We start from the raw sequence: 18,969 nt of genomic DNA, 5'->3' as shown, positions 1-18,969 counted from the left end.
AACACCTCCGCCCAAGCAGGATGCATAATAACATGGGAACTGCTGGTAAGTATTGTTCACACCCTAATCCTCAGCTACTGATCAATCAGCCATCTCCTTGGCTCTTCCTGTGACTCAGTTTCTCTTTGTCTACTGGTAATGTCTGACATCTGAGCAGATTCTTTGTTTTCTTTGCTTGCCTCTCCCCAGGGATATCTTTGCTGAACCACTCAAACAAATCCTGACCTTTTGTAACCTATTGGAGGACATTACTAAATCAGCCCTATTGTTACCTGAAGATCCATCCAGGTGACCAGAGTCTGCTCTACTCATTGACTTAAGGTGGGCGCCCAATCAGATACCCAGAATAGACAAACCACTGCCCACCACAGAAGCCAATCCCTTTTCTGGGTTGGTCTCACCCCCTTCAAAGATTATATACAAGCCATGCTTGCTCTCTCTCTTCCTGCCTGGACACCATGTAACCAGATTGTTCCCCCTCCATTACCCTAAGTAAGGGGGGGGGGTCTCTCAGTCATGACACATGGCCGTGCATGCCTTCATCTTTAAGGTCTCAAATGGACCTCTGCATACCTGGAAAGGTAGCATGCCCCGTGTGTCTTCCCTTTGACTCTGCTATATCTCACCTATTTATTTCTTAGTCTCTTATGTGTGTTTATATTATTTATGTGGAAAGGAATGATTGTATTGCAACACCTACATTTATTTGAGTATAACATTATAAAATACAATTGCTTGGACTATTCTTGGCTGAAAACCCAAACTCCGTATTATTGAAAGCAAAGATCTTCACTCCTAAATTCACTCTACCAAGTCTCTTGGCTAATTTCCCCATTTAAAATAAGAGACTTAAAAGCATTGCCTGTAACACTCTAGGTATCTCTGGTCTGCAGATGGGATGCATAGATTGGTTGAAAACATGCACATACAAAAAAAATTCTGGTATTTTTCAAGTTTAGGTATATTGAACCTAGAACATTTTGGTACTTCCTGATATTCCCAAATCCCAACATTGGTATGGTATTGTATTGGGAATGGGAAATAATTGGGAAACCCAAATATATTCATCTCCATTATAGCCTATGGAGGATCAATCCAGGGGGTTCTAGGACTCCAGAGGAACCAGTTTTTTTTTTTAGATAGAGGCATGAAATATGCAGAACAGCTGCTGGTACCTCTCTTCAACCCACCAGGAGTCAGAAAGATTGGACCAGGGAATCCAATTCTATAGTCCCAGAAGGTGTCCCCATCCTCCACTGTTTCCAATGGACAGTTAAAAGGGGATGTGGTCCCTTTAAACACCTTCTCCAAGCTGTTGTGCAAACCCGCACTGCAGCAGGTGAATTTCAGTGGGTTGAAATTAAATTAAAAGTTTCTGGCTAAACATTAGAAAGAATTTCCTGGCAGAGTGGCTCCTTGTGAAACAGGCTTCCTCGGAAAGTGGTAGACTCTCCTTCCTTGGAGATTTTTAAACAGACCCTAGATGGCCATCTGACAGCAATACTGATTCTGGAACTTAGGGTGATCATGACGAGTGCAGGAAGGGTTGCATCAGTGCTTCATTCTGTCAAGCGTCGATATTTCTCAATAAACAGTCTTTTGTTGTTGAATCAAAAGTTGCTTTTATTGTAGGAACTCAGAAGCTTTACCAAGGACACAATCCTTGGAAGTAATGATGTATACAGTGTTACATAGTTACTATATAGGATAACTTCAAAGAGTATCATGCAGATGCAGCTTGAGTCACGGGTTCAAAGGTTACTACACAGTATCTATTTTATTACTAAAGAATTTAGGCTATTAAAAACATCTCCCTTTCTCACACTTCTCTGGGACGAGATAAGGACTGACTGTGTGAATCTGGGGGAGAGGCACATCACAGCTTTACCAGCCAGGCTGCAGTGTAAACATCCTTGGGCTGGATGGATTTATTACTTGCCCAACAGTTGTAAAGGAGGGGGGTTGGTAGAGACTGATGACCTGCTCTTTGTCTAAGGAACAATCATGGCACATAGAAATATGCATGCTTGACATACTGCCCCCCCTAAAGCTTTATCCGGGGTTTAGAAGGATGTTTCACATAGAATTTTTTAATCAGCTCTGGCGCTCTCACATTCAAGCTATCGACCCACTCATCATGGGCTACAGAAAAATGTTTCCATCTAAACAGAAAATACAATACACCCCACTTCAACTTAGCATCTAAGATTTCTTTTACTTCATGGTGATTTTGATCCCCAACTGGAATAGGTTCTGGAACTTGGGGTCAGGGATGCCAAGACGTGGCTCCAGGATCTCTCCAAAGTAAACTGCAATGGAAGGGGTGTATCTTACTAAACAGTTTAGGCAATTCAAGTTCCACGGTCACTTTATTAATTACTCGTTTAATACGGAATGGTCCCAAAAACCTGTACACCAGTTTTTTAGATGGTTGCGGTAAAGGCAAGTTCTTTGTTGACAGAAACACAGTGCCCCCCACCTTAAAGTCCCAAGAGGGTGTTTGGTGTTTATCATAGTGTTTCTTGTAAGTTTCTTTTGCTGCTTCCAGGTTTTCTTGGATATTATTCCAAGTTTTCCCCAATTTTCCTCATCATTGTTCAAAAGTTGATGGTACATCTGGTATCACTCCCCCTGGCAACTGTGGGAACGGCTTTCCCTCATACTCGTTCACTATCAAAAATGGGGAGGTTTTAGTGGGGAGTGGTGTGAATCTAAACTATAAACTGAGATAATCTAGGTGGGAGGGTGAGGCCGTCCTAATATCGGCAAGACCATTCCGGGCATAGGTGTGGATGCTTGGCCAGGGGATTCCAGTGCTCCTGGGGAGGGGAAGATATGACGGTGGGAATAGCGAGAAGTGTAAGGGAAGGGGACCGAGACAAAATGGCGCTCGGCCCCCTTCCAGTCTACTTCCCATCCCAACGGTGACAGGTAGTGGGGCCAAGAGGAAATGCCCGTCTCCGTCATTGGTGTTATGCAATGCCAGGTCCGTAAATAATAATACCTCGATCCTCAGGGAGTTCCTGCTTCAGCAGGATGTGGACCTGGCTTACGTGACTGAGATCTGGGTGTGAGATGGGGAGACGGTGGCTCTCTCTCAGATGACCCCCCCCCCCCAGGTTACTCGGTCTTTCACCAATCGCGGACTAACGGGCGGGGGGAGGGGTGGCGCTATTCATACAGGAGGGTTACTCCTTCCGAGCTCTCCCGGCACCAACGATCGACGGTATCGAATGTGCCGGTCTGGTGTGGGATGTCGGAGAGGGGTTGGCGATCTGGCTGGTGTACTGTCCACCTAACGCACCAGCTAGCGCCTTACCATCCCTGTTGGAGGCAGTGGCGGGCTGGGCGTTGGGAGTACCAGGGCTTATGGAGTCTAACTTTCTACCCTCCCTGTCAGGTGGTGCTGTCGTGCAGTCTTGGTCTTTGAAGCAGATTGGACTATGACTGAGTTAGGTGCTGGGTGGGTGGTGAGGAATTTTGCATCTGCTGGTTGGATTTTGTAGAGGGCCTCCAGCCTGCGGGACGTTGATGGGGTTGAGGCCGGCTTGTCCCACGCTTCCTTGAGGGTTGCGAGGTGTACTGGCAGCATTGGCAAGGAGGATGTAGGAGGCAAGTCTGATTACACCATCTGGTAAACCAGGTCTGTAACTAGGGGAGGCATCTGTGTGCATGGGAATATTCAGAGACTCTCCCATCTGGGTTATGAGCTCCAAGTAGGCCTTGGTACCTTCTGATGGTGACAGGGTGCCCGGTCTGGGGAGCAGTCAGTTTGAGTCTCATCTGGCTCAGAGTCAGATGACGAGGACACTGAGGGAGACTGGTCAGGCGACTTTTCTGGCTGGCCTGGGAGTAGATTGTCTGGCATATAAAGTGGGGGGGGGTCATCTTTTGGCACCTCCTGAGGTCCCAGTGGTGCTCCCAGTGCAGAAGATGGTGGCTGTTGTTGTGGGGGAAGGATCCCCTGCAGTGCACCTTGGTGGGTGATGTTGTCTCTGAGTGCCTGGAGTCTGGCCTGGAGGTATGAGTCCAGATATTGCGTGTAGCATGCTCCCTGGTGTGGCAAGGGGGACCGGTGCCAAGGACGATGCCTTCGGCCTGCATATTTGGAGGACGAAGATTGGGGACTGGGCAATCTGGACCGGTGAGCATGCTGACATTGTCTTTTGACCTGAGACCGCGACCTGCTCCTGTATGTGCGGGAGCATGACTGGCTGCGAGACAGGTCGTGCTGGTGTCGTGAGTGCAATCTGCTTTGAGCCCTGGAGTGTGTATACCTAGATCGCGATCTACTCCTGCGTCTAGAGTGACTGTCTCGAGGTCGAGGGGTTCGATGTCGAGGTGAGGTGCCCATCAGTTGTTCTTGTGGCGGGAGTTGCAGCAGGTTGTGCCTGGAAGAGGCAGATGGATCTTGGCTGGGAACCGGCTGGTTTGGTGATGTGGCTATGGTCTGTTCTTGGAGTGGTAGGGTAGATGCCTAAGACAGCAAATATGGTTGGCTTTGCACGTCCCGGAACCAGGTGGCTCGGTAGTGCTGGTGGAAGTCGAGAGCCCTTTGCAGAGCGGCCGTGGCTGTAGCAATCGCTTTGGTGTCGAAGGAGTCTGCGTCTGAAATGATGATAACTGCTTCCAGGGTCGAAGTTAGGGGTCATGTCGCTGTCAATGGGTATGCTGATTGAAGTGCTCTCGAGGTCGATGCTGTCGATGTCGGGGGTTGTGCAGATCAACATTGATGTCAAGGTCATGATCGATATCGAGGTTGTAGTCGGCATTGATATCGAGGTTGTGTTTGATGTGGTTACCATCAATGGCGCTGCCGGTTTCATGGTCGGCTGTTTGGCTGGCAGAAGCAGGCCAGTGGTTTTGCCAATGGCAGTAGAAGCCTGGCAGAGAGATTTTTCCTTCTTCCCAGTTTTGTGCTTCTTTTTATGGGTGACCTGTTCTATTGCCGAATCTCCCCGCTCTTTGTGGGGGGAGGTGGCGACAGACTGGTCAATTCAGTGCGCAGCATGAGGAAGACCTCAAGTAAGTGGCTTCGAAGCCAAGCCGCTCAGTTTTTCAGTGTTTGCTTCCTGAAGCTCTGACAATGTGCACACCATATGACGTTGTGGCCCTCCCCCAAGCAGAGTAAGCACAGGATGGAAGTTTCACTCGGCACTTCGAGCACCTTTTTTAAAAGGTGGTGCCCCTTTTTCTGTCTGCAAGGGTGGGTGGGTGGGGGAGAAACATGAGAAAGGTTAGAAACTTTTTTTTTTAAAAGACGAAGACAAGATGGACAAAGAAGACGACGAGAATGAAGACGAGGGGGAGAAGAGGAAGAATTGAGGGCTTGAAACGCTGAGCGAGGTACACGAGCGTACAGGATGGCAGCGAAAAAGAAACTGAGTGGCAGGCAGTCCTCTCCTCCGGACCTAGTCATGCATAGTGACCACTTCCAGCCCGGGCCAGAGGGGAGGACTGCCAAGGGAAAGGGACGCTGACACTGCTTTGAAAATCACTGAGGTTGGATTCGTGCAGTGTGCCCTGTGTGAGGCTCTGAAAAAAAGCTGATTTATTGCTTCAACCATACACTTCACTCCGCCCGAGGAAGGGCTTCAAAGACGTCTTATTCATCCGGTTAAGGATCCCAACGGTGAGTGTAATTTGTCAAGTCAGCACACAGACCCTAAGAGCAGAAAATGGGTTCTCCCTTATCAGCTGTCCAAGCTGGCCTCAGAAAAGATTTACACTGTCTTCTTTCCAAAGAAGGACTTCTTGTTAAAAAGTCTGATGTTTTTGATTTGGTTACCGCCATATCAGATATTTGTCTGTGTGTTCCTGAGAGTGGAACTTTAACAATACAAGACTGGCAAAAAATAGGAAATGCTTTTCACGATCATCCAAAGATCTCTGCCAAAATTCTGTGCACCTGGAGCAAAGTGAAAGCTTGTTTAGAAGGGGTTAAGCCCACCAAAATTCTATTTAATCAGCAGACAGAGGCTGGAGTAATGCCTTTTGCCCTCTTACCTCAAATTTTGCCACCATTGCTCCCAGGGTCATTTGCCACAACCCCTGGGTACGATCAAACTTATCATCTACTCCCTAAATCACCAGATGGCTCAGAATCAAATAATGAACTATTCAACAGCATTGTTCTTGCTCCAATGATGCAGAGGCCAGCACAACTAGCTACAGCCCTCCAAACTGCAGTGCTGGAGGATGGGGACATAGGCCAAACTCAAGCTGTTTTTCCAATTATTCGAGGAGCCCCAGGTGGGGGAGAAGCCTCAGCTAGATGTGATTCACTATCACTCCAGACCTTGAAAGAGTTACAGAAATCAGTACAGAACAATGAAATTCAGACACCTTATATCACAGCCGTACAGCAGGTGGCACTGACGGATGCAGCACTCTCTCAATTGGCCTCACTTGTCACAAAAGCCTGTAAAAAAATCCCGGAGGCTGGTGAAAATTCCTTGGCCAGTTTTGTTAACACACGCCAAGGCGCCACAGAACCCTATACTGAATTTGTTAATAGACTTATGAGGGCGGTGGAAAGGCAGATTGACAGTGCTGGGGCTGGAAAGCAATTGGCGTTTGAAAATGCAAATGAAGACTGTAAAAATGCTCTCACACCTATCTATAACAATCTGGAAACTGACATACAAGCCATGTTGAAGGTGTGCCAAAATGTGGGATCTCAATCGCATGCAGCTCGACTTCTGGCAGCTGCAGTTCAAGCTGCTCAAGGATCATTAAATCCAGCAGCGCCATTATATGCCCTGCCTATACACTGGAAATATGGATGACATTCTGCTGGCTGGAAGTGGAATTGCAAGTCACCATGTGGATTTTTTAGAAAAAGTGTTACAAGCATATGGTTTGATAATTGCCCCAGAAAAGATTCAACGTCAAAGTCCTTATATGTATTTAGGGCACAAGCTTTCCACAACTTCATCAATTCCAGTTTTTCCACAATTACAGCTTCCAAAAGCATTGACATTGGTCCAATTATAAAGTATGTTTTTAGCACTTGCTGGACATTCATTTCCTGCAGAATAGATTGAAGTGACCCAAGAGATGAAGTCTACCTTTGAAGAAATTGCTATTGTGAAATGGATTCATCTACCACATACTCCTTCAAAGAACTTGTACCCATAGATTACAGCAATCTTTGACTTGTTTTTTAAATCCAGAAGTAATCCAATCCAGCTGACAGGAAAAGATATTAATCTTGTTTATTTTCCCTTTTCACAGGTTGTTGCAGACTACTCCAAAGTTCCAGATAGCTTTTGAGGGTTTTCTGGGAACAATTTTTTGTAACACCCCCCAAAGATAAATGTTTAAGAACATAAGAACATAAGAGAAGCCATGTTAGATCAGGCCAATGGCCCATCCAGTCCAACATTCTGTGTCACACAGCGGCCAAATATATATATATTCCTTTCAACTTAAGAAATCTAATACAGGAAGCAGCTCTGCCATAAGAGAAGGCCAGACAATACAAGGAATGAGGTCTAGAATAGATTCTCACTGTATGTAGGTCTCCCTGGAAAGGAGTTTATTTTATGAGTTAACAGGCTGCTCCGAGTAGAAAATGGATGCTTGGCTGATTATTTCAGTATTTCTCTCCTACAGTTATCAGAGTTTTTAAAAAGTTCTCCTTCAGTAGCATTTTAAAATAAAGAGTTTCTAAATAAACATTTCAAAATTCTAAAATGCAGTGAGAATCATTGCTATCAATACAAATTAGCCAAAATATTAAATTGGGTATTTTTGCTGGGTCTTTGATAATCAGGTATTTTCATTTCAACTCTGTACACATCAGTATATTCACTTGTCAGGAGGGAACATTTCAATAATATATTATTTATCATCATCCTTTTAGATTCAGAAGTGTTAACCTGTAAGGAGATCAGCCAGTTCTTAGGAAAAATTCTTTCTGAACAGGAAGTAGGGTGAACAGATTTTTCCCCATCCATGATTAATTATGTTCACATAACTCAAACTGTCTCAATGTATTGTGTACAAAAGAACCCCAAGCAGAAGAAACAGAACAATGATATTACACTTGTACATCCCATTCCGACAACACCTGAAAATTCAATAGCACTAGAATATTGCTTAAGAATGAGAATAGTGTATCCATTAATCCATCTCTGCCAGTCCTTAAAACACAATAAGCCCTGACCTGGATGGCTCAGGCAAGCCCAATCTCATCAGATCTCTGAAGCTAAGCAGGGTTGACTCTGGTTAGTACTTGGATGGGAGACTTCCTTGAAATACCAAGTTGAGAAGAGAGGGGCAGGCTTTATTCAGCCACCTCTCTGAATATCCTCCAGGTCCACAGTAGGGGTCAGTCACCTGAAGTCGCCATGACTTCCAGGTGCAGACACACACACACAAAATACAAAACAAAAAAAACGTTATGACACAACACAATTGAGATGCTTTTTCCAACAAGTTTTCTAGAAGCAGAACAGTTGCCCTACTGCTGCCACTGCTTACCCAGTCTCCAAGTCTAAAGTTGTTAATCACTTGTTTGAGCAAATGCAGCGAAGGATATCTGCATTTTTTTTTGCTTCATAAAATGCAGAGCTACATTTTTTTTTGCTTAAATATAAAGACTCATGTCTTACCTTTCTTTCCAGTGGGTACCAAAGCAGATTACATTATTCTCCTCCATCATTTACATCACTTTATCCTCACAATTTTGTAAGGTATCTTGGGCTGAGCATGTGACTTGTCAAGTTCACTCAGCAAGCTTCCATAGCAGAGAAGGGATTCAAATCTGGGTCTCTCATATCCTTGTCTGACAATCTAATCACTACAACATACTGGGAGAGAAATATTCCTTCGGATGGAAGTTTTAAGGAGAAGTTGAGAATCATGGGATTTGCACCAGAAACTTTAAGGTTTGAGAATGAACTAGCCTGCTGAGCTCTCATGTCCCAGAACCTTCTATGTATTGAAGGAAAAGGGAATTGAAGCGTCAGCTTCAAGGCAGTGTGTGCTCTCTGGATGACAGCAAGAACTTCTGCTTTCACACAGTCATGACTGTGCCTCCTATTTCTGCACTCCAAGCCCAAGCCCCCATTCTGTTTTAAGTAAGATTTTACGGGTTATAGGGTTGCAACTCATCAGTTGAGAGTAGAGGATGCCTGGTTTGGAGGCCCTCCTTCTGTTTAATAGTTATCAGAAAGCGGGGAGGGAGGGAAATGTCTGCTAGGCACGCCACTATTCCCTATGGAGACTAGTTCCCATAGGATAAAATGGAGAATCAATCCATGAATGGGGGGGCTGTTTTTTGAGGTAGAGGCCACAAATGTTCAGCATAGCATCTCCCCAAAACACCCCCCCCAGTTTAAAAAAGATTGGACCAGGGGGTCCAATTCTATGTGCTCCAAAAGAAGGTGCCCCATCCTCCATTATTTCCAAATGGAGCAGAGGCATTTAAAAGGAGTGCGGTCCCTTTAAATGTGATGGCCAGAACTCCCTTGAGAGTTCAGCTGTGCTTGTCACATCCTTGCTGCTGGCTCCACCCGCAAAGTCCCCAGATATTTACTGAGTTGGACCTGGCAACCCTAACCCTGAACCCACCAGCAGTTCTAGGTCTTATTCAAGGTACAGATTTCAGCTGGTTCTGACAAGAAAAAAAGGCCTTGTCTCAAAGTAAACCTTTGTAGTTACTCAGCTAATCATGCTCAACAGCACATCTGTGCAGCAGTATAGACAGTAAGGACACTACATTCCTCTGAAAATTGAGGAAATTTATAAAAGACATAAAAGCTACCATACACCAACTCAACTTTTCATACTAGCAACATCCATCCACAGAAAGGTGATTAACTTCACTAAGAAGGTAAACAACACAGAACAGAAGAGGAAACAATTTTGTTTATTTAACAACTTGGGGAAAAGACACTCTTCTGTTTGAAATTGTAATTAAACTATTCCATTTTGATGTTCTATTGCTTCCTGTCACCAAGAATTTGGAAAACTTGCACAAATCCCTTCACCCTAACCCCAAAATCGGGTCTGAAGTGCAATCCTGCTAATGAGATAGGCAGAGTAAAAAACGACAAAAATAGGGGGCGGGGAAGGAACATGTCACTCTACAAAGCAGACATGGTAAATTAAGAACATAAGAACATAAGAACATAAGAGAAGCCATGTTAGATCAGGCCAATGGCCCATCCAGTCCAACATTCTGTGTCACACAGCGGCCAAATATATATATATATATGTGAATTCCACATGTTAATCACCCTTTGGGTGAAGAAGTACTTCCTTTTATCCGTTTTAACCTGTCTGCTCAGCAATTTCATCGAATGCCCACGAGTTCTTGTATTGGGAGAAAGGGAGAAAAGTACTTCTCTCTCTACTTTCTCCATCCCATGCATTATCTTGTAAACTTCTATCATGTCACCCCTCAGTCGACGTTTCTCCAAGCTAAAGAGCCCTAAGCGTTTCAACCTTTCTTCATAGGGAAGGTGTTCCAGCCCTTTAATCATTTTAGTTGCCCTTTTCTGAACTTTCTCCAATGCTATAATATCCTTTTTGAGGTGCGGCGACCAGAACTGCACACAGTACTCCAAATGAGACCGCACCATCGATTTATACAGAGGCATTATGATACTGGCTGATTTGTTTTCAATTCCCTTCCTAATAATTCCCAGCATGGCGTTGGCCTTTTTTATTGCAAACGCACACTGCCTTGACATTTTCAGTGAATTATCTACCATGACCCCAAGATCTCTCTCTTGGTCTGTCTCTGCCAGTTCACACCCCATCAACTTGTATTTGTAGCTGGGATTCTTGGCCCCAATGTGCATTACTTTGCACTTGGCCACATTGAACCGCATCTGCCACGTTGACGCCCACTCACCCAGCCTCAACAGATCCCTTTGGAGTTCCTCACAATCCTCTCTGGTTCCCACCACCCTGAACAATTTAGTGTCATCCGCAAATTTGGCCACTTCACTGCTCACTCCCAACTCTAAATCATTTATGAACAAGTTAAAGAGGATGGGACACAGTACCGAGCCCTGCGGCACCCCACTGCTTACCGTCCTCCACTGCGAAGACTGCCCATTTATACTCACTCTCTGCTTCCTATTATTTCGTTGCTCTCTTTTTGTTGAGAACAATGACAATAAATTCATCTATCTATCTATTACTCAGCCAGTTTTTGATCCACAAGAGGACCTGTCCTTTTACTCCATGACTCTCAAGCTTTCTAAGGAGCCTTTGATGAGGAACTTTATCAAAAGCTTTCTGGAAGTCAAGGTAAACAACATCTATCGGGTCTCCTTTGTCCACATGTTTGTTCACCCCCTCAAAGAAATGTAACAGGTTAGTGAGGCAAGATCTTCCCTTGCAGAACCCATGCTGAGTCTTCCTCAATAACCCGTGTTCATCAATGTGCCTACTCATTCTGTCCTTGATAATGGTTTCTACCAACTTTCCCGGTATTGAAGTCAGACTGACTGGCCTGTAATTTCCCGGATCTCCTCTGGAACCCTTTTTAAAGATGAGGGTGACATTTGCTACCTTCCAGTCCTCAGGAACGGAGGCAGATTTCAATGAAAGATTACAGATTTTTGTTAGAAGATCCACAAGTTCAACTTTGAGTTCTTTCAGAACTCTCGGATGTATGCCATCCGGACCCGGTGACTTATTAGTTTTTAATTTGTCTATTAGTTGTAGGACCTCCTCTTTTGTCACCTCAATCTGACTCAGGTCTTTCAACACCCCTTCCAATATTAGTGGTTCTGGGGCGGGCAAACACTTCTCATCTTCCACGGTGAAGATGGAGGCAAAAAATGCATTCAGCTTCTCAGCCATTTCCCCATCCTCCTTCAGTAATCCTTTTACCCCATGGTCATCCAAGGGCCCCACTGCTTCCCTTGCTGGTTTCCTACTTCTAATATATTTGAAGAAATTTTTATTGTTGGTCTTTATGTTTTTTGCAATACGCTCCCCTTTTTGCCTGCCTGATCACAGTCTTGCACTTGATTTGCCACTGCCTGTGTTCCCTTTTATTAATCTCACTTGGACTGGTTTTCCACCGCTTAAAGGAGTCCTTCTTACCTTTTACAGCTTCCATTACTTTGTTTGTTAACCATGCTGGCCTCTTCTTATACCTGTTTGTGCCTTTCCTAACTTGTGGTATGTATTTTATCTGAGCTTCTAGGATTATAGTTTTAAATAGTCTCCAAGCTTCCCCAAGGGTTTTGACCGTATTTACCTTTCCTTTCAGTTTCCTCCTCACATGCCTCCTCATCTCAGAGAATTTACCCCTTTTAAAGTTAAATGTGGTTGTGGCGGTCTTTTTGGGCAACTCCCTATTTATACAAATGGTGAAATCAATAACATTATGGTCACTGTTCCCAAGCGGCGCAATCACTTTTACGTCTCTCACCAAGTCTTGGGCATTACTTAGGACCAGATCTAGGATCGCCCCACCCCTGGTAGGTTCTGAGACCATCTGCTCCATAGCACAGTCATTGAGAGCATCAAGAAACTCAATCTCTTTCTCTCGACCAGAACACATATTGACCCAATCAATCTGCGGGTAGTTAAAATCACCTATTACGACACAGTTTTTACGTTTAGCCGCTATCTTTAATCCCTCCATCATATTATAATCGTCCTCTCTCTTTTGATTTGGTGGGCGATAACAAACTCCCATAGTTAAATTTCCTTTTGGGCCCTCTATTTCAACCCAAAGCATTTCTAAAAGGGAATCTAATTCTCTGACCTCAGTCTTACTGGACCGTATATCCTCTCTGACATACAGAGCCACCCCACCTCCAACCCTTCCCTCCCTATCCTTCCGATATAACTTATATCCAGGAATCACCGTGTCCCACTGATTCTCCTCATTCCACCAAGTTTCTGAAATTCCCACAATGTCTATGTTTTCTCCCAACACTAAACATTCCAATTCACCAATTTTACTTCGGACACTTCTAGCATTTGCATACAAACATTTATAATTTCCCAAGCAAGCTAGGCCTGCCACCTCTCTCCTGCCGCCTCGAGACTCTAGCAGACAGTCCATACTGTTTGTCACCATCACAGTGGACAACTCTGATCCGTTACTCGGTAGAAAAATAGAAGCCAACCCTTCATCTCTTTGAGACGAGTCCTCCCGAACCAGAGACATTCCATCTCCTGTCGGCTTTCCCCCAAGATTTAGTTTAAAAACTGCTCTGCCACCTTTTTGATTTTAAGCGCCAGCAGCCTGGTTCCATCCGGAGACAAGTGGAGACCGTCTCTTTTGTACAGCTCCGGCTTGTTCCAGAAAGCATCCCAGTGCCTAACAAACTTAAACCCTTCCTCCTTACACCACTGTCTCATCCACACATTGAGACTTCTAATTTGCACCTGTCTCTCCTGCCCTGCACGTGAAACAGGTAGCACTTCCGAGAAGGCCACCTTGGAGGTCCTGGCCTTAAGTCTTAAGTCTTAAAAGGAACCTAAACAAAAGCAGAAGGAACAAGTTGCCCTCATTGTTAATATTGTGATTTCTATTTGACTGTTCTGATTTTGTCTATTCTCCATTTCGCTGTAGCAACCGCATAGTAAGTACCTGTGAGTTTCAATATTCTACCCCTTTATGCTCCATGAAAAGCTACACTGTACATTCTTTTTACATTAAGGTGAATTCAGCTCAAATATAGTCATTTTCATAAAAGTGTGTTCATACAGGTAAGGGTACTAGAAAATTCTCCAAATTCTGCCATTCAGGATTCACTCATCTTCATATAATTTTATCCAACTCCAATTTAAAAACACACTTTACAATTAGAAAAAACATCAAGCATATGAACCAAGCACAAAATAATACAGTTACTTGCAGCATTTAAGCAGAGCCCTGAAAGAACCTCTCCATAAAGCACCAGTCTTAAACATTATCTATGTTGTTGAATCAGAAACCACAACATAATTCGGGGTTTACTGTTTGCCTGCTGCAGCCAAAATGCCTACCAGTGCCATTCACCCCTTCTGAGACTGCTAACAATTACCAAAGCCTCCTTTGAATGTGGATTTAAAAAAAAATCAAGCACTGAATCCATTAAATTTAATAACTGTTTCTATGAACCTCAAACTTTACATTTCGGTTGACATAACTTTCACCTTCAGGGGTTTTTTTAATCAACATGAAGTGGTATTTGAAATCTGCACAAGAAAGCATCAGCAGACATTTCTTTTTATAATAAGCATTCTATCTTTGTTTTATTAAAAATATAATTAAGTTTCTGTTGAGTATGTGGTTTTCTTTTGTCTCTATCATGTCTTCTGAAAGTAAGACTTTTAAAGTACAATGAAACAAAAACTATTTCTCTTGTTAGTTGTGTACTTTATATGGGCACTATATGGGCACAGCATAAATCTTTTCACAGAAATCAGTGATAGTAAACAATTCCGCAGTTGGCTAAAGCAGCTGTCCCTTGATTACTGCTAAACTGAAGGTGAGTGATTGCTCTTCCAAGCTTTGCAGTCAGGCAAGATTGCAAAATCTATGAACAAACTGGAAATTCTATACATTTGGAACATCACGTTTTTAAAAACCGCATTCTCAAAGTTAGTGCTACAGCAAGTCCCAATAACCAATGCTGATAAATGTGCATCAGTTAGCACTGGTGAAACTGTAAAAAGTTTCATACAAACAGAAAGCTGGTTACAAACACAGGGCTGGTAGGGTTTGACTGTTTGTAACATACAAGGTATAGAATAAGGCAGGAACTGCAAAAATTAGAATTATCGTTTCTCAGGAGTTCCATTACAAATCCCTTTAAGTTTTAGAAAATCCTTGTCCTTGTTCAAAGCTAACTAAAAAAGGTGAGGTCAACTGACACTAGCCATTCATGAGTCACCGCTAGGACCATCCTTGCATCTTGTGACATAGATGGGTGTGCTATAAATCTTTTTTTCCTTGGCTTGCTACAGAAAGCTCATATACTGCAGAAAGCCAAGACAAACATTTCTTTTCGACCTCTTATAACATGTAATACCAAATCTTCATTACATTCATATGAACATTAAGAAACCCGTTTAAGAAAAAGCACTCCTTCAGAGGAGCTATATAAAAACAATAAATATGCCACCTATTACTCTAGCAATCTGAATGTCTCATATTAGTTTCATGCAGAAGCCACTGGCCACATCCCGAAACTAGCAAAATCCCCCTCTAATCAAATGGAAAAACTGGTCATGAGAATAAAGTAATATATTGAAGATCCTTCTTTAAAAAAAATTATTCACATTTTTTAGGAAAATATGAATCTATATGTTGAATTAAACACTTACTTGCTGGCAATACTGCAAAATCCCTTCTTTCGTCCCAATACAAGTCTTGGTACCAGACGGGTCAGATTCCCATTTTCCATTCTGAACATTCATATGCATATTCAGTTTGCCACAAAACATAGCCACTTGAGGCTCTGCCAGTAGTCCAGCATTTCCATCAGTTGGAACCTGTAAGAAACACAAGACATTAATTCATTATTGCAACAACAAAAGCATTCAGAACTCATAAAAGTTCAAAGACAAAATAATCATCGCTACAGTCACTCAAACCACTGAACCAACAGAAATTTCAGAATATTTAATCATACTAGGCAGAGTACATTGTCAACAGGCCACTTGTGAAGTGGCAAACAGAGGATGATAGCCCACTCATTCAATATACAAGCATCAGCTGCTCTGGTGTTACAAAAGGCAGGAGGTGTCAAGTGCGCTCATTTCTGTACTGCATTTTTCCAGATCGAGAGCAGGTCACCAGTTCACCATTTCTCCCCCCCCCTTATTTACAGCCAGTGGGCAAGTAATAAATCAATCTGGCCCTAGGATGTTTATGCTACAGCCCAGCTGATGTTACCTTCGTCGCCTCTCCCACAGTTTCACACAGACAACCCTTATCTCTTCCCAGAGTAGTGTGAGAATGTTTGATGTTTCCAATAGTCTAAAATTCCTTAGTAATAAAATAGTTGTTTAGTAACCTCTGAACCCGTGACTCAAGTATGCATCTGTATGGTAATGAAGGAGAGACCCCTGAATAATTAATGAATACCCCAATAATAATAATAATAATAATAATAATAATAATAATAATAATAATAATAAATAAAAATATGCTCTTGCCTTTAGAAGCAAAAAAGGGGTGTCTGACGCAATGTGATAAAACCAGGCAGCCTCCAATGGGTGTGAGTTGCAGATGTGTATTGATAATAGACAGGCTTCTTTAAGGAAACTCCTTGCTGAGTAGATAAGCAGAGTCACAGTGGAAAATGACGAAGAAAAGGAAGGGGGGGAGGAAAGTTGAATCTGATAATTTGTAAGGGCCTGCTTGCTGAGCTTGCTTTGTGCTTAAAAAGAATGGTCTGAGAAGTGTGCGGGGGGTTCGATATTTTTGGGAGCCTTGCTGCTCAATTGGACCCTGCTATTGGTGCCAATAGTAAAAACCTCATTTCAATCAGTAAGTGTGTGGCCTCATTATTCCACTGCTACAGTAACCTTTCATGATATCCTATATAGCAACGGTGTAACTGTCTGTACGTCATTACAGCTTGACATTTCGGGAGAAGTAGAAACCAACATGAAGAGAGTAGCTCTCCAGCGTCAACTACAGCAAGGGAGTAAGGGGAGACGTGAGTCTCGGCTGGGGGCAAAAGCAAAAGGGCGGAAGGCAGTCCCGTCCAGGGGGACAACTAAACCAACCAACCCCCAGCACTGCTTTCGGTGCGGAGACCCCAACCACATGGCGGCAAACTGCCCCAAGTGGCTGGTGACCTGCTCTCTCTCTATATAGAAAAATGCAGTACAGAAATGAGCACGCTTGACATACTGCCCCCCCTAAGCCCCCCTTCTGGGCTTTGAAGGATATTTAGCATAGAATTGTTTAATCAATTCTGGGGCTCTCACATTTGAACTAATCACCCATTAATCATAAGCTGTTGAAAAATGCTTCCATCGAATCAGAAAATACAATACACCCCACTTCAGCTTAGCATCTAAGATTTCTTTTACTTCATGGTGATTCTGATCTCCCACTGGGATAGGTTCTGGAGCTTTGGGTCTGGGGTGCCAGGGCATCGCTCTGGGATCTTTTCCGAAGGAGGCTGCAATTAAAGATTGGGTGTATCTTACTAAACAGCTTTGGTAATTCGAGTTCTACAGTCACTTTATTGATCACACATTTTATACGGAACGGTCTCAAAAATTTGTACACTGGGTTTTTAGAGGTTTGTGGTAGTGGCAATTCGGTCGCACCATGACGTAGCAAACTCTGTGAAAAAGAGCCAATGACAGTGAAGTAAAATGATCTGGTAGGCAGTGGTTTAGAATGGTACAATGACAGAATAGTAAAATTAACAAATTGAGCAAACCTTTGATCTGAGTAGCAGGAGCATGCAAAAGCAACAAAACAGCTGCAGCATGCAGTAAAATTAACAAGTTCAGCAAACCTCTGATCTGAGTAGCATGAATTAACAAATTGAGCAAGCCTTTGATATGAGAAGGCAACAAAACAGCAGTATGCCTAGTAGACAGATAGCAGATCTATCTCCAGACATCTGACATTTATTTTGTGCGGTTCTTAAGCGAAGCAACTTTGGCCACCCCTTTTTAGGACCAACAACCGGATGGGCAGGCTGGGCCCACCAACCTTGCCAGCCTGAGAGAAGGAAAACTCTAACATCAAACCCGGGCAGATAGAGCTCGTTAATGTAACACCTACCACCTGGAGGACTCGCTGCCGGCGTCCCAGCTTACTGGGCCATGGCAGATGACCCCCAGGTGAAAGGGTGGAGCCAGTACCCGCGCACACTGGGCGTCACCTAAAAAATTCCTCTGCGCAGGCCTGAAGGGCATATCCACATACACAACCCACAACGCATCAAGTCCTGCAGCGATGGGCAAGGGGCGAAACGGCAGGTGGAAGGTGCCACTGGAAGCCGCAGTCCCAATCCTGCACATAGGCGGTTCAGGGTATTAGTCGCCTGATGCTAACCCGGAGACGAAAGCATTTTTCGGCAGCACCCTGAACGACCAAGCAGCCTTATCTAGGAACAGCACTGCTTGCTCCACACGGAGAGGGGCCTAGAAAAGGTGGCCTAAACAAAGCTCGTCTCCTCCACCCCAGTTGGCTAGTTGGCTAGCCGCGGTCAACGGGCATCCTTACTTGCGGTCAAAAAATAACAACAAAGAAAAGGCATGCACCTGCCTCACAAAGTGTGCAAAGACTAAAGCTTGCATGTTGGAACATCAGAACCATGCTTGACACAGTAGACAGTGGTCGCCCTGAACGACGTTCTGCTCTAGTTGCCCACGAACTTCTCAGGTTGAATATCGACATAGCAGCTCTCAGTGAGGTCCGTTTCCCTGAGGAAGGTAGTCTTCAAGAACACGGTGCTGGCTATACCCTCTACTGGTCAGGTAAATCAAAGGCTGAGAGCCGCCTTTCTGGCATCGGCTTCATGGTCAGGAACTCCATTGCCTCCAAACTCGAAAACCTGCCAACAGGTCACTCAGATCGCATCATGTCCATGCGCCTCCCACTTCAAAACAAGCAGCATGCAACACTCTTCAGTGTGTATGCCCCAACCCTTCAAGCAGAGCCTGCAGAAAAGAACAAGTTCTATGCTGATCTACACAACCTCGTACGGAAGACCCCTACAGAGGACAAGGTGATCATCCTTGGCGACTTCAATGCCAGAGTAGGTAAAGACTCGGAAGCCTGGAAAGGAGTACTTGGCAAACACAGCATTGGCAACTGCAATGACAACGGGCGCCTCCTGCTAGAATTCTGCATGGAGCACCAACTCACCATCACCAACACTATCTTCCAGCAGAAAAACAGTCTGAAGACAACCTGGATGCACCCACGGTCCAAGCACTGGCACCTTATCGACTACATTCTGGTGCGTCAGAGAGACCTTCAAGATGTCTTACACACCCGAGTAATGCCCAGTGCAGAATGTC

At 44.1% G+C, this 18,969-nt stretch overlaps 1 protein-coding gene across 4 annotated transcripts in view; it reads right to left on the bottom strand.

Moving 5' to 3' along the window:
* APP (amyloid beta precursor protein) overlaps window positions 1-18,969 on the bottom strand; it is a 295,204-nt gene that overhangs the window by 208,925 nt on the left and 67,310 nt on the right. For all 4 annotated transcript variants that reach the window (XM_060234377.1, XM_060234378.1, XM_060234376.1 and 1 more), the window contains exon 2: window positions 15,298-15,465. In XM_060234377.1, coding sequence (XP_060090360.1) covers window positions 15,298-15,465 — 168 coding nt within the window. The remainder of the gene's footprint in view (window positions 1-15,297; window positions 15,466-18,969) is intronic.

This window comes from Heteronotia binoei, chromosome 3 (assembly GCF_032191835.1).
Source record: "Heteronotia binoei isolate CCM8104 ecotype False Entrance Well chromosome 3, APGP_CSIRO_Hbin_v1, whole genome shotgun sequence".
In the NCBI taxonomy this organism is placed as follows: domain Eukaryota; kingdom Metazoa; phylum Chordata; class Lepidosauria; order Squamata; family Gekkonidae; genus Heteronotia; species Heteronotia binoei.
This window is presented reverse-complemented; position numbering and strand designations above follow the sequence as displayed.